Source organism: Salvelinus fontinalis, chromosome 27 (genome assembly GCF_029448725.1).
Source record: "Salvelinus fontinalis isolate EN_2023a chromosome 27, ASM2944872v1, whole genome shotgun sequence".
NCBI lineage: Eukaryota > Metazoa > Chordata > Actinopteri > Salmoniformes > Salmonidae > Salvelinus > Salvelinus fontinalis.
The window spans coordinates 17,748,209-17,760,858 of NC_074691.1; the positions used below are offsets into that span (position 1 = coordinate 17,748,209).

General features: G+C 45.0%; 1 protein-coding gene across 3 annotated transcripts in view; it reads left to right on the top strand.

The window, feature by feature from the left end:
- The first annotated feature begins 585 nt into the window (after nt 1–585).
- LOC129825191 (inverted formin-2-like) overlaps nt 586–12,650 on the top strand; it is a 30,220-nt gene continuing 18,155 nt past the window's right edge. For all 3 annotated transcript variants that reach the window (XM_055885082.1, XM_055885081.1, XM_055885083.1), the window contains exons 1-4: nt 586–782; nt 8,610–9,025; nt 9,133–9,248; nt 11,083–11,242. In XM_055885082.1, coding sequence (XP_055741057.1) covers nt 8,629–9,025; nt 9,133–9,248; nt 11,083–11,242 — 673 coding nt within the window. In that variant the 5' untranslated portion in view covers nt 586–782; nt 8,610–8,628. The remainder of the gene's footprint in view (nt 783–8,609; nt 9,026–9,132; nt 9,249–11,082; nt 11,243–12,650) is intronic.

Here is a 12,650-nt window from a genome sequence, read left to right on the forward strand (position 1 = left end):
ACTGTGTGTCAGTTGGGTACCAATGTTGCTGGGGATCAGAAGTGCCCGGTGCGAGAGAGACAGGTTGAGGTTGCCAGGGTCAGAGTAGAACAGAAGGTGTAATATGCTGAGGCAGTGATGAGAGTAGAGGATGATGGGTCAAGGGTGAATAGTTGGTCTAGGCCAATACAGAGTGATACAAATTTTTACTTCAGTGAGGTTGGCTTCTTAGCATTCATTGCCATGGTTATCACATGTACCGCAGAAATGGAATGTATATGTCGATGCCTGATGAAGACCTAAGGGTCGAAACGTTAAATAAATATCACCTAGGAGCATGGGCAGCAGTGTGCAGCATTTTCCTTTCTGTTTTCCAAGTATGTGGGTGTACAATGTTTTACTGCAGAAGAGTATAAGGTACCTTTCAATCTACTTCGCTCCATCTATTACCACGTGCCTGTCCTCCCCAATTAAGGCGCCACCAACTTGTGGTGTAGGGTTTTTGTATCACAAAACGTAACGTGATCGACCACACACTCCCGCACAGTAGGCGGCGGCATGCACAAACAAAATGTGCAAGCGCCATGATATCAAAGAAGAACCACTTAAAGTTGTCCTGGTTGATGCATGCAATGTCTGAGCAGGGGAACGCGACCAAAGTCTGATTTGGAGAACAGCGCTGCAAGGTTTGGCTAGTGTATTTCTACCAAAACGCGCGCACACAGGAATTGTAGGAAATTGGCTACTACAAAAAGTTACCTTCGATTCGCTGTGGAATTCGAGCAGTTGAAGGGATAAGTACGGTAAGAGTAACACACGTTTTGTGAGTAGGGCGAAATTGGTCTGTAATTTGTTAAACTCATGCACTTGAACGGAGAAAAGGACTACATCACTCGCAAATAACTTTTTGTCCAACATACAGTAACATTGTATGCTGTATCACGATACACATTGTATTAACTTCGCCCAGGCTTGGCATGAGCAAGACATCTTGGCAAAGTGAAGTGCCACTGCCAACATTTCGGTAATACAATGCGCAACGTTCTGTCAAGTTTGTGGATGTCATAACAATTGCCACAAAGTATTTGCAATTAGTACTACAGATAAACGGGTCAAACCACCAATGGAGTAAATTTTGGGTAATGTAACTTTAAAAAAAGCACAATTACACAATTTGTATTCTATAAAGAGCACATGTTCAACTTCATAAACATGTTTTCACATCAACGGATTAAATAAGAATATATGACTAAGTGCCAAGTAGCAGGGTTGAGGTTTATCTTAAATCAGACAAATCCTGTGACATGGGGAATGGAAGTGTGTTGTGTGCAACAGGGAGGGGCAATTGAATGAAGACTTCACAAATAACTTAAATTGTTAACATGTCTAGCCTATCTATGAGTAACTGTGTTATGCTCAACATGCTCAGTAGTCCACCACAAAACACTTGGGGGGGGGGGGGCAGAAGCTTGTAAGTTACCAGCAACAGTACTACACTACATGACCAGAAGTATGTGGACACCTGCTGAACATCTCCATTCCAAAATCATGAGCATTAATATAGAGTTAGTCCCCCCTTTGCTGCTATAACAGACTCCACTCTTCTGGGAAGGCTTTTCCCTAGATGTTGGAAAATTGCTGCAGGGAGCTCGTGCACTGATGTTGAGTGATTAGGCCTGGCTCGCAGTCAGCATTCCAAAGGTGTTCGATGGGGTTGAGGTCAGGCCAGTTAAGTTGTTTCACACCAATCTAGACAAACCGTTTGTTTGGACCTCGCTTTGTGTACAGGGCCATTGTCATGCTGAAACAAGAAAGGGCCTTCCACAAAGTTGGAAGTACAGAATCATCTAGAATGTCATTGTATGCTGTAGTGTTAAGATTTCCTTTCCCTGGAACTAAGGGGCCTAGCCCGAACCATGAAAACAGTCATCACCCCAGAGAACGCGTTTCCACTGCTCCAGTCCAATTGCGGCGAGCTTTATACCACTCCAGCCTACGCTTGGCATTGCACATGGTGATCTTAGGCTTGTGTGCGGCTACTTGGCAATGGAAACCCACTTCATTAAGCTCCCAACATACAGTTCTTGTGCTGAAGTTGCTTCCAGAGGCAGTTTGAAACTCGGTAGTGAGTGTTGCAACCGGCTAGAAATTTGACGAACTGACTTGTTGGAAAGGTGGCATCCTATGACGGTGCCGTATTGAAAGTCACTGAGTTCTTCAGTAAGGCCATTCTACTGCCAATGTTTGTCTATGGAGATTGCATGTCTGTGTGGGTGAAATAGTTAACTCCTAATTTGAAGGGGTGTCCACATATTTTTGGAAATATAGTGTGTCTAATAGACACCTGGATTCAGGCTATGGTGCATATACATTAGAAATATAAGTGGGTTATGTCCACTGAAATCTAGTGCAGGGATGGGCTACTTTGATGCGGGTGCGTGTCACATTCTGAACTCAATAGGGGCTGCAGTGGCTCGCGGGTCTGCTTACCCATATCCACAAATGCAGTCAACTGATTTGTGAAATCAATCCATTTGTGCAGTTAAACTGCTTTGCTCTCCTTTTGGATACCCAAAGTGAGATTTGGTTGTTTGTTTTTTAAAGTAAATATTCTGTAATGATACACTTTTTGCCATGGGGCATAGAGACAATGTTGCAATTTTTACATTTCCTACAGTTCTACACATTTTGCCATGACTGTTGCTGTGTTACTATGAGGGTGACTAACAAATTCAATGGGGGCCCCCTGGAGGTCACGGCCCCTGGGCACGTGTTTAGATAGTATAGCCAGCTAACTTACAATCTCAAAATTGTTATTGACTGACAACTAGAAACTGCTGGTGCACAACCAATTTAGAAATTGCACTTTGTGTATTCTATTATTGTAGCTCTCAAAAGTAAGTTGAGCCCTCGACTGAGTACCTAACGGTACTCGGTAGTGAGTGTTGCAACCGGGCAGACGCTGCTCTAGGAGGACTAATTTGTGCCCATGGCCATGTATTGTTTACTACTGTTGGTGATGGTCAGTGCTACCATGGCATTACCCATCTCATTCACAACTTATGACAGGCTGGTGTTTTCTACAGCACACAGGAACACATTGCATTAGACGAGAAGAGGTTGTGTGTGTGTGTGTGTGTGTGCGGCCATGTGTTTACGCTGTACTGTATGCAGTTGCTCACACCCATGCATTCTGTGAACAAAAATAAAACACTGTTGGCCCTCGGCTTTGCATTTTTTCTGACACACAAATACAGCCAATTTAGATAAATTGTCTAGAACCAAAGACAAAGGGAGGAAATAATGAGAAAAGGCCCATTAGTTTAGAATGAATTTGGTTGGTTGAAGCTGGCTATATTCCTCATTTACATAGCGATTGTATTTTAGTGAGTTCCCAAGACTAAATTGATGTTAGCCCATTTTGAGAGGATGATTTTTGTTGTGTTGGCATTGTGAAGCTGACTAACTGCTGACTGGGTCCCAGAGGGTGATGGCCTGGATTTAAAGGGAAGAGGAACTGCTAGTGGAGATTCTCTGCTGACAGAGGTGAATGCAGCTAACTAGGGAGGTCAACAACTGTTTACGTATGTTACTGCACCAGATATGAGACTGCTATAAACCATTCTTATGCTGACATCCCTAGTTCTTCAGGAAAGCTCAATGTGCACGCTGCCTCCTCTCCCCTCCTAGTGGCTATTTCATGCGTACCTACAATGCTTCAGTAGAACACGTTTTTGATTGGGGGAGGGAAGGATTCGCTCAGTGATTCCAACGATGGCTATCCTTCACAATATTTGTAGTATGGATGCTGCTGTTTACTTGAATTAGAATAACGTTTTATAGTCATTGTCTCTGGTGTGGACGGCCCTGTTAGAAATCACATAGCTAAGAGCCTTGTTCCTTATTTCACATGACCCAAGGAAGATTCTCTCTGCCAGGGTCATGCTGGTCTAGCATTTCTCAAAAGTGCTGGCTAATGATAATCTTGACAGGAATTTGTGAGACCATATGCTGACACATGCACATTTGTGGCCTGCTGGAGGTCATTTTGCAGGGCTCTGGCAGTGCTCCTCCTTGCACAAAGGTGGAGGTCGCGATCCTGCTGCTGGGTTGTTGCCCTCCTACGGCCTCCTCCACGTCTCCTGATGTACTGGCCTGTCTCCTGGTAGCGCCTCCATGCTCTGGACACTACGCTGACACACAGCAAACCTTCTTGTCACAGCTCGCATTGATGTGCCATCCTGGATGAGCTGCACTACCTGAGCCACTTGTGTGGGTTGTAGACTCCGTCTCATGCTACCACTAGAGTGAAAGCACCGCCAGCATTCAAAAGTGACCAAAACATCCGCCAGGAAGCATAGGAACTGAGAAGTGGTCTGTGGTCACCACCTGCAGAACCACTCCTTTATTGGGGGTGTCTTGCTAATTGCCTATAATTTCCACCTTTTGTCTATTCCATTTGCACAACAGCATGTGCAATTTATTGTCAATCAGTGTTGCTTCCTAAGTGGACAGTTTGATTTCACAGAAGTGTGATTGACTTGGAGTTACATTGTGTTGTTTAAGTGTTCCCTTTATTTTTTTGAGCAGTGTGTATATATAAATAAACCCAGCAAAAAAAACATCCTCTCCCTGTCAACTGTTTTATTTTCAGCAAACTTAACAAGTGTAAATATTTGTATGCACATAAGAGTCAACAACTGAGACATTAACTGAACAAGTTACACAGACATGTGACTAACAGAAATGGAATAACGTGTCCCTGAACAAAGGGGGGGTCTAAATCAAAAGTGACAGTCAGTTTCTGGTGTAGCCTCCAGCTGCAGTAAGTACTGCAGTGCATCTCCTCCTCATGGACTGCATCAGATTTGCCAGTTCTTCTTGTGAGATGTTACCCTACTCTTCCACCAAGGCACCTGCAAGTTCATGGACATTTCTGGGGAGAATGGCCCTAGCTCTCACCCTCCAATCCAACAGGTCCCAGATGTGCTAAATGAGATTGAGATCTGGGCTCTTCCCTGGCTATGGCAGAACCCTGACATTCCTGTCTTGCAGGAAGTCACGCACAGAACGAGCAGTATGGCTGGTGGCATTGTCATGCTGGAGGGTCATGTCAGGATGAGCCTGCAAGAAGGGTACCACATGAGGGAGGAGGATGTCTTCCCTGTAACGCACAGCGTGGAGCTTTCCTGCAATGACGACAAGCTCAGCCCGATGATGCTGTGACACACTGCCCCAGACCATGACGGACCCTCCACCTCCAAATCGTTTCCGCTCCAGAGTACAGGCCTCAGTGTACCGCTCATTTCTTCGACGATAAATGCGAATCCTACCATCACCCCATGTGAGACAAAACCGTGACTTGTCAGTGAATAGCACTTTTTGCCAGTCCTGTCTGGTCCAGCGACGGTGGGTTTGTGCCCATAGGTGACGTTGTTGCTAGTGATGTCTGAGGACCTGCCTTACAACAGGTCTACAAGCCCTGTGTCCAGCCTATTGTGGAAAGTCTGGGCACTGATGGAGTAATTGTGCGTTCCTGGTGTAACTCTGGCAGTTGTTGTTGCCATCCTGTACCTGTCCCGCAGGTGTCATGTTCGGATGTACCGATCCTGTGCAGGTGTTACACATGGTCTGCCACTGCGAGGATGATCAGCTGTCCGTCCTGTCTCTCTGTAGTGCTGTTTTAGGCGTCTCACAGTACGGACGTTGAAATGTATTGCCCTCGCCACATCTGCAGTCCTCATGCCTCCTTGCAGCATGCCTAAGGCACGTTCACGCAGAAGAGCAGGGACCCTGGGCATCTTTCTTTTGGTGTTTTTCAGAGTCAGTAGAAAGGCCTCTTTAGTGTCCTAAGTTTTCATAACTGTGACCTTAATTGCCTACCGTCTGTAAGCTGTTAGTGTCTTAACGACTGTTCCACAGGTGCATCTTCATTAATTGTTTATGGTTCATTGAACAAGCATGGGAAAGTTTTTTTTTTATTTTTTTGTTTTTTTTACAATGAAGATATGTGAAGTTATTTGGATTATCTTTGAAAGACAGGGACCTGAAAAAGGGATGTCTTTTTTGCTGTGTTTATATTAATATGGGCTATTTTCAGCCCTTTCCTGGGTAGCTTATCAGAGACAAAATATGGAAAAGAGGAAACGAAGCTAGAGAATTTACATTCAGCGGTCCATTACTCAGTTGGTGTGTTTAAGTGCGTGTGTGCTGCGGTTGCGAAGCTACGAACCTCTATGATTTCATTTAGTCAGTTCTACCACCTCAACATTGCCAAATTTAAATGGGGTTAATGTAAAGTTCAGCTTCAGTCCACAGGGGGGCACTCTGTCACTGTCAAAATACTTGCTTCAGTCAGAAGAGTCTCAGCTAGCTAGCCAGCAAAGCTAGCTACAGAAACAAAACCCATCAAATACACTTGCTGGAAATGAACACTTTTCCTAATACCATGACTTATGTCAATGTCCTTAGCTTACCAATTCACTAAATGTACTGTTAAATAACTGACACCCAATAGCTTAAAGAGCGACTGCCTTTTAAATAAACAACAAATCCCTTAAATGGCCTGTGGCATTGATATGAGTCAGTTTTATTCTAGTGTAAATAGGATAATTGTGGTCATAAAGTCGGTCTTGTTTGGAACATCCATGCGTCACAACGGGTACATTCTAAGGTTGGGTTTTGATTTGACGATGTCCATTTTCCCACTAACATGGGCTGAACAGCGGCGGTGATTGCTCTCTATCCAATAGCATAGACATGGTCAGCAGCTCTGACTGTTTACATAAGACAACACCTCACACCACAGTGTCTCATGGGGGATAAACATCATTAATCAGTCAGGAATCACACCTCCAAGACTGAAGTCTTGTTTTTTTTCCTAATGAGCAACAGGAAAAACACACTTGCTTATCGGCCTGTTCGGTGGCTCTCTTAGGATGCTGAGCGCTAATGCTAGCTTATTAACACTAGCCAACCCGTATGCTGATGGAGACTAGTGTTAGCTACCACTGACTTTGCAGTAACTGCTGCTGCTCCTGCTGCACATTGATTTTCTGGGTCTACCCCTTCCACCACATTCACAGCTGCCTGCTCGTGCTCAACCTGCTTTTTTTGCTTCCCTTTCGGAAGAAGTTCTGATAATCCATATTTGCTCTATGCTATACTGACTGTGACAGGCATTTTGCTGAATGATGACATTGACATCTAACCGGTGCTTTGGGAGAGGTGTCAAGGGACCATGAGCGGTCCACTGCCTTGTGACATCTTGACCAATCACAACAGGTACCGCATCAGTCCACAAGCTTCTTGCAGGTTTCCACTTGATAACACAGCCACAAAGTCAACATGGGGGGGATTGCTTTTTGTTCTTTAATTCAAGGTTAGCGGTTTGGTTTAAAATCAGATTTTAAGAATATGAGTTGTAGAAATGGGCAGGGTTTAGCCATAATCAGGACTTTGGCTGTAACTAGTGACAACCCTACTACTGCCTAGAGCAGATTATTTTTGTCAATGTGTTTGTAAAATGTTTTAATATAATGCAAGTGATGTGTGGTAATGGAAACTCCTATCCTATGGCTGGTGGACCATTTTTAATACACAATCTGTGTGGAAAAACCCAGCAGCGTTGCAGTTCTCGACAAAAAACGGTGCGCCTGGTGACTACCATACCCTGTTCACAGGCATGTAAATCTTTTGTCTTGCCAATTCACCCTCTGAATGGCACACATACACAATCTGTCTCAAGGTTTAAATGCTACTTTAACTTGGCTCATCCCCTTCATCTACCCTGATGGAAGTGGATTTAACAAGTGACATCAATAAGGGATCAAAGCTTTCACCTGGTCAGTCCATGTCATGGAAAGAGCAGGTCTTAATGTGCTGTATTTACACTACCGTTCAAAAGTTTGGGGTCACTTAGAAATGTCCTTGTTTTTGAAAGAAAAGTACTTTGTCATTTTTTTTCTTTTTTAATGACATCAAATTGATCAGAAATACAGTGTAGACATTGTTAATGACTTGTAGCTAGAAAATGCATTTTTTTTCTTCATGTAATATCTACCAAGGCCCATTATCAGCAACCATCACTCCTGTGTTGTAACCAGAATGGATAGAGGAGTGGGAGGCCCCGGTGCACAACTGAGCAAGAGGACAATTACATTAGTGTCTAGTTTGAGAAACAGACACCTCACAAGTCCTCAACTGGCAGATTCATTAAACAGTACCAGCAAAACACCAGTCTCAACGTCAACAGTGACGAGGCGACACGGGGATGCTGGCCTTCTAGGCAGAGTTGCAAAGAAAAAGCCATATCTCAGACTGGCCAACAAAAATAAAATATTAAGATTAGGCAGAGTTCCTCTGTGTTCTTCTGCCAAAGGCCAGCATCCCGGAGTCGCCTCGTCACTGTTGACATTGAGACTGGTGTTTTTATCAGGCAGGTGTTTTTTTGAAAATGGATACCCTGCTTTTACTACCTCCCAACTTTCATGTGTGTCTTCGAATCATATTTTGTAGTTCCTCTGAATCCAACCAATACATAATTTAAACTTATTTTTAAATGTTCTTTCTGTTGTCGGTCTATTTTCCACTCGTGTCACAACCCAAACATTGTACCCTTTTTTCTCTAGCTCCCTTTTTTTGGTTGCTATGTCAGCCAAGGCATCCAAAGGGAAGTGGGGGGCCCTGAAGGAGCACCTGGCCAGCAGCCCCCCCGACCGAGATGCTTACCTGGAGGCCAACTTGGAGAACTCAGTTCCAGAGCTATGCATACGACTGCTACAGGTACCTACAGTGGTCAACTACTCAGGGGTGCGGAGGCGTCTGGAGGGGAGTGACCAGGAATGGATGGTGCAGTTCCTGGAGCTCAATGGACTGGATCTGCTGATGGAGGCCCTGCAGAGGCTGTCTGGCCGGGGGTGTGCCCGCATCGCTGACGCCCTCCTCCAGCTCACTTGTGTGGCCTGTGTGAAGGCAGTGATGAACTCCTCAGCTGGGCTGCACTTTATACTGGACAATGAGGGATACGTCAGGACCCTGTCACAAGGTGAGAAAGAAGGCTAGTAAGCGGGGTGGCAAAGGAGCATGGGAGGAGGTGAACAGGCCTGCTTGTCTGTCTTTTCGTTGGGACATGATCTCTGTTTTGATTGGCAGCCCTGGACACGTCCAACACCATGGTAAAGATGCAGGTGTTTGAGCTGCTGGCGGCCCTCGCCCTGTTTAACCCACAGGGACACCACCTGGCCATGGATGCCCTGGAGCACTATAAGGTAAGGCAACCTTTTTAGCCTTTTTTCATACAGCATAACATCATAAATGTACATAGAAAAATTATAATTATAGTCATTGTTCACTTTCAAAGCAATTGTCAGCTTGAAGCAGCATTGATGCCCCATGTGTTCATGCAAAGTATTAAAGGGAGGTTTATGGAAATACACTGCTCAAAAAAATAAAGGGAACACTTAAACAACACAATGTAACTCCAAGTCAATCACACTTCTGTGAAATCAAACTGTCCACTTAGGAAGCAACACTGTTTGACAATAAATGTCACATGCTGTTGTGCAAATGGAATAGACAAAAGGTTGAAATTATAGGCAATTAGCAAGACACCCCCCAAAAAGGAGTGATTCTGCAGGTGGTGATCACAGACCACTTCTCAGTTCCGATGCTTCCTGGCTGATGTTTTGGTCACGTTTGAATGCTGGCGGTGCTCTCACTCTAGTGGTAGCATGAGACGGAGTCTACAACCCACACAAGTGGCTCAGGTAGTGCAGTTCATCCAGGATGGCACATCAATGCGAGCTGTGGCAAAAAGGTTTGCTGTGTCTGTCAGCGTAGTGTCCAGAGCATGGAGGCGCTACCAGGAGACAGGCCAGTACATCAGGAGACGTGGCGAGGCCGTAGGAGGGCAACAACCCAGCAGCAGGACCGCTACCTCCGCCTTTGTGCAAGGAGGAGCACTGCCAGAGCCCTGCAAAATGACCTCCAGCAGGCCACAAATGTGCATGTGTCAGCATATGGTCTCACAAGGGGTCTGAGGATCTCATCTCGGTACCTATTGGCAGTCAGGCTACCTCTGGCGAGCACATGGAGGGCTGTGCGGCCCCACAAAGAAATGCCACCCCACACCATGACTGACCCATCGCCAAACCGGTCATGCTGGAGGATGTTGCAGGCAGCAGAACGTTCTCCACGGCGTCTCCAGACTCTGTCACATGTGCTCATGTGCTCAGTGTGAACCTGCTTACATCTGTGAAGAGCACAGGGCGCCAGTGGCGAATTTGCCAGTCTTGGTGTTCTCTGGCAAATGCCAAACGTCCTGCACGGTGTTGGGCTGTAAGCACAACCCCCACCTGTGGACGTCGGGCCCTCATACCACCCTCATGGAGTCTGTTTCTGACCATTTGAGCAGACACATGCACATTTGTGGCCTGCTGGAGGTCATTTTGCAGGGCTCTGGCAGTGCTCCTCCTTGCACAAAGGCGGAGGTAGCGGTCCTGCTGCTGGGTTGTTGCCCTCCTACGGCCTCGCCACGTCTCCTGATGTACTGGCCTGTCTCCTGGTAGCGCCTCCATGCTCTGGACACTACGCTGACAGACACAGCAAACCTTTTTGCCACAGCTCGCATTGATGTGCCATCCTGGATGAACTGTACTACCTAAGCCACTTGTGTTGGTTGTAGACTCCGTCTCATGCTACCACTAGAGAGCACCGCCAGCATTCAAAAGTGACCAAAACATCAGCCAGGAAGCATAGGAACTGAGAAGTGGTCTGTGGTCACCACCTGCAGAACCACTCCTTTTATTGGGAGTGTCTTGCTAATTGCCTATAATTTCCACCTTTTGTCTATTCCATTTGCACAACAGCATGTGAAATTTATTGTCAATCAGTGTTGCTTCCTAAGTGGACAGTTTGATTTCACAGAAGTGTGATTGACTTGGAGTTACATTGTGTTGTTTAAGTGTTCCCTTTATTTTTTTGAGCAGTGTATATTTTCCCTCATCTAAGGGACAGAACCTATTTCAGATAAAACATCTTCTGCTCCCTTGTCATGAATTTTGGATGATAGCCATAAGTAATCTTTATAACTGTCTCTGACAGAGTGTGAATATGCAGCAGTACCGCTTCAGCGTCATCATGAATGAGCTGCATGCGACTGACAACGTTCCGTACATGGTCGTCCTCATGAGTGTGGTCAACGTGATCATTTTCGGAGCAGAGGACCTAAGGAAGAGGGACAAACTACGCAAAGAGTTCATCGGTATCACTCCCTCTTAACCATGCTTTTTCAAAACTCATGTAATAGAGAAACACAGGTTTTGGTGTGAATAGAAGATGAAGCCCCTCATTGTCTCTTGAGAAAGGTTTCAATTGCCATGTGTACAGTACCAGTCAAAGGTTTGGACTCAACTACTCATTCCAGGGTTTTTCTTTATTTTTACTGTTTTCTACTTTGTAGAATAGTGAAGACATCAACTATGAAATAACACATGGAATCATGTAGTAACCAAAAAAGTGTTAAATCAAAATATATTTGATTCTTCAAAGTAGCCACCCTTTGCCTTGACAGCTTTGCACACTTGGTTGGCATTCTCTCATTCGGCTTCATGAGGTAGTCACCTGAAATGCATATCAATTAACAGGTGTGCCTTGTTAAAAATATATTTGTACTTTCTTTCCTTAATGCGTTGGAGCCAATCAGTTGTTGTGACAAGGTAGGGTTGGTATACAGAAGATAGCCCTATTTGGTGAAAGACCAAGTCCATATTTTGGCAAGAACAGCTCAAATAAGCAAAGACAAACGACAGTTAATCATTACTTTAACACATGAAGGTCAGTCAATCCAGAAGAATTTCTCAAGAACTTTGAAAGTTTCTTCAAGTGCAGTCGCAAAAACCTTCCAGCGCTATGATGAAACTGGCTCGCATGAGGACTGCCACAGGAAAAGTAGACCAAGAGCTTCCTCTGCTGCAGAGGATACGTTCATTACAGTTAGCAGCCTCAAATTGCAGCCAAAATAAATGCTTTGAAGAGTTCAAGTAGCAGACACATCTCAACATTAACTGTTCAGAGGAGACCGCGTGAATCAGGCCTTCGGGGTTGAGTTGCTGCCAAGAAACCACTACTAAAGGACACCAATAATAACAAATGACATGCTTGGATCAAGAAACATGAGCAATGGACCTTAGACCGGTGGAAATCTGTCCTTTAGTCTGAGTCCAATTTCAAGATTTGTGGTTCCAACCGCCGTGTCTTTGTGAGACTCCAAGTAGGTGAACGGATCATCTCTGCATGTGTATTTCCCACCGTAAAGCATGGAGGTGTTATGGTGTGGGGGTGCTTTGCTGGTGACACTGTCTGTGATTTTATTTAGAATTCAAGGCACACTTAACCAGCATGGCTACCACAGCATTCTGCAGTAATATGCCATCCCATCTGGTTTGGGCTTAATTGTTTTTCATCAGGACAATGACCCAACACACCTCCAGGCTGTGTAAGGGCTATTTTTTTTTTACATTTATTTTTATTTAAATTTTACTCCCTTTTCTCACCAAGTTCGTCGTATCCAATTGTTAGTAATTACTATCTTGTCTCATCGCTACAACTCCCGTACGGGCTCGGGAGAGACGGTCAAAAGCCATGCGTCCTCCGAAACCCAACCAAGCCGC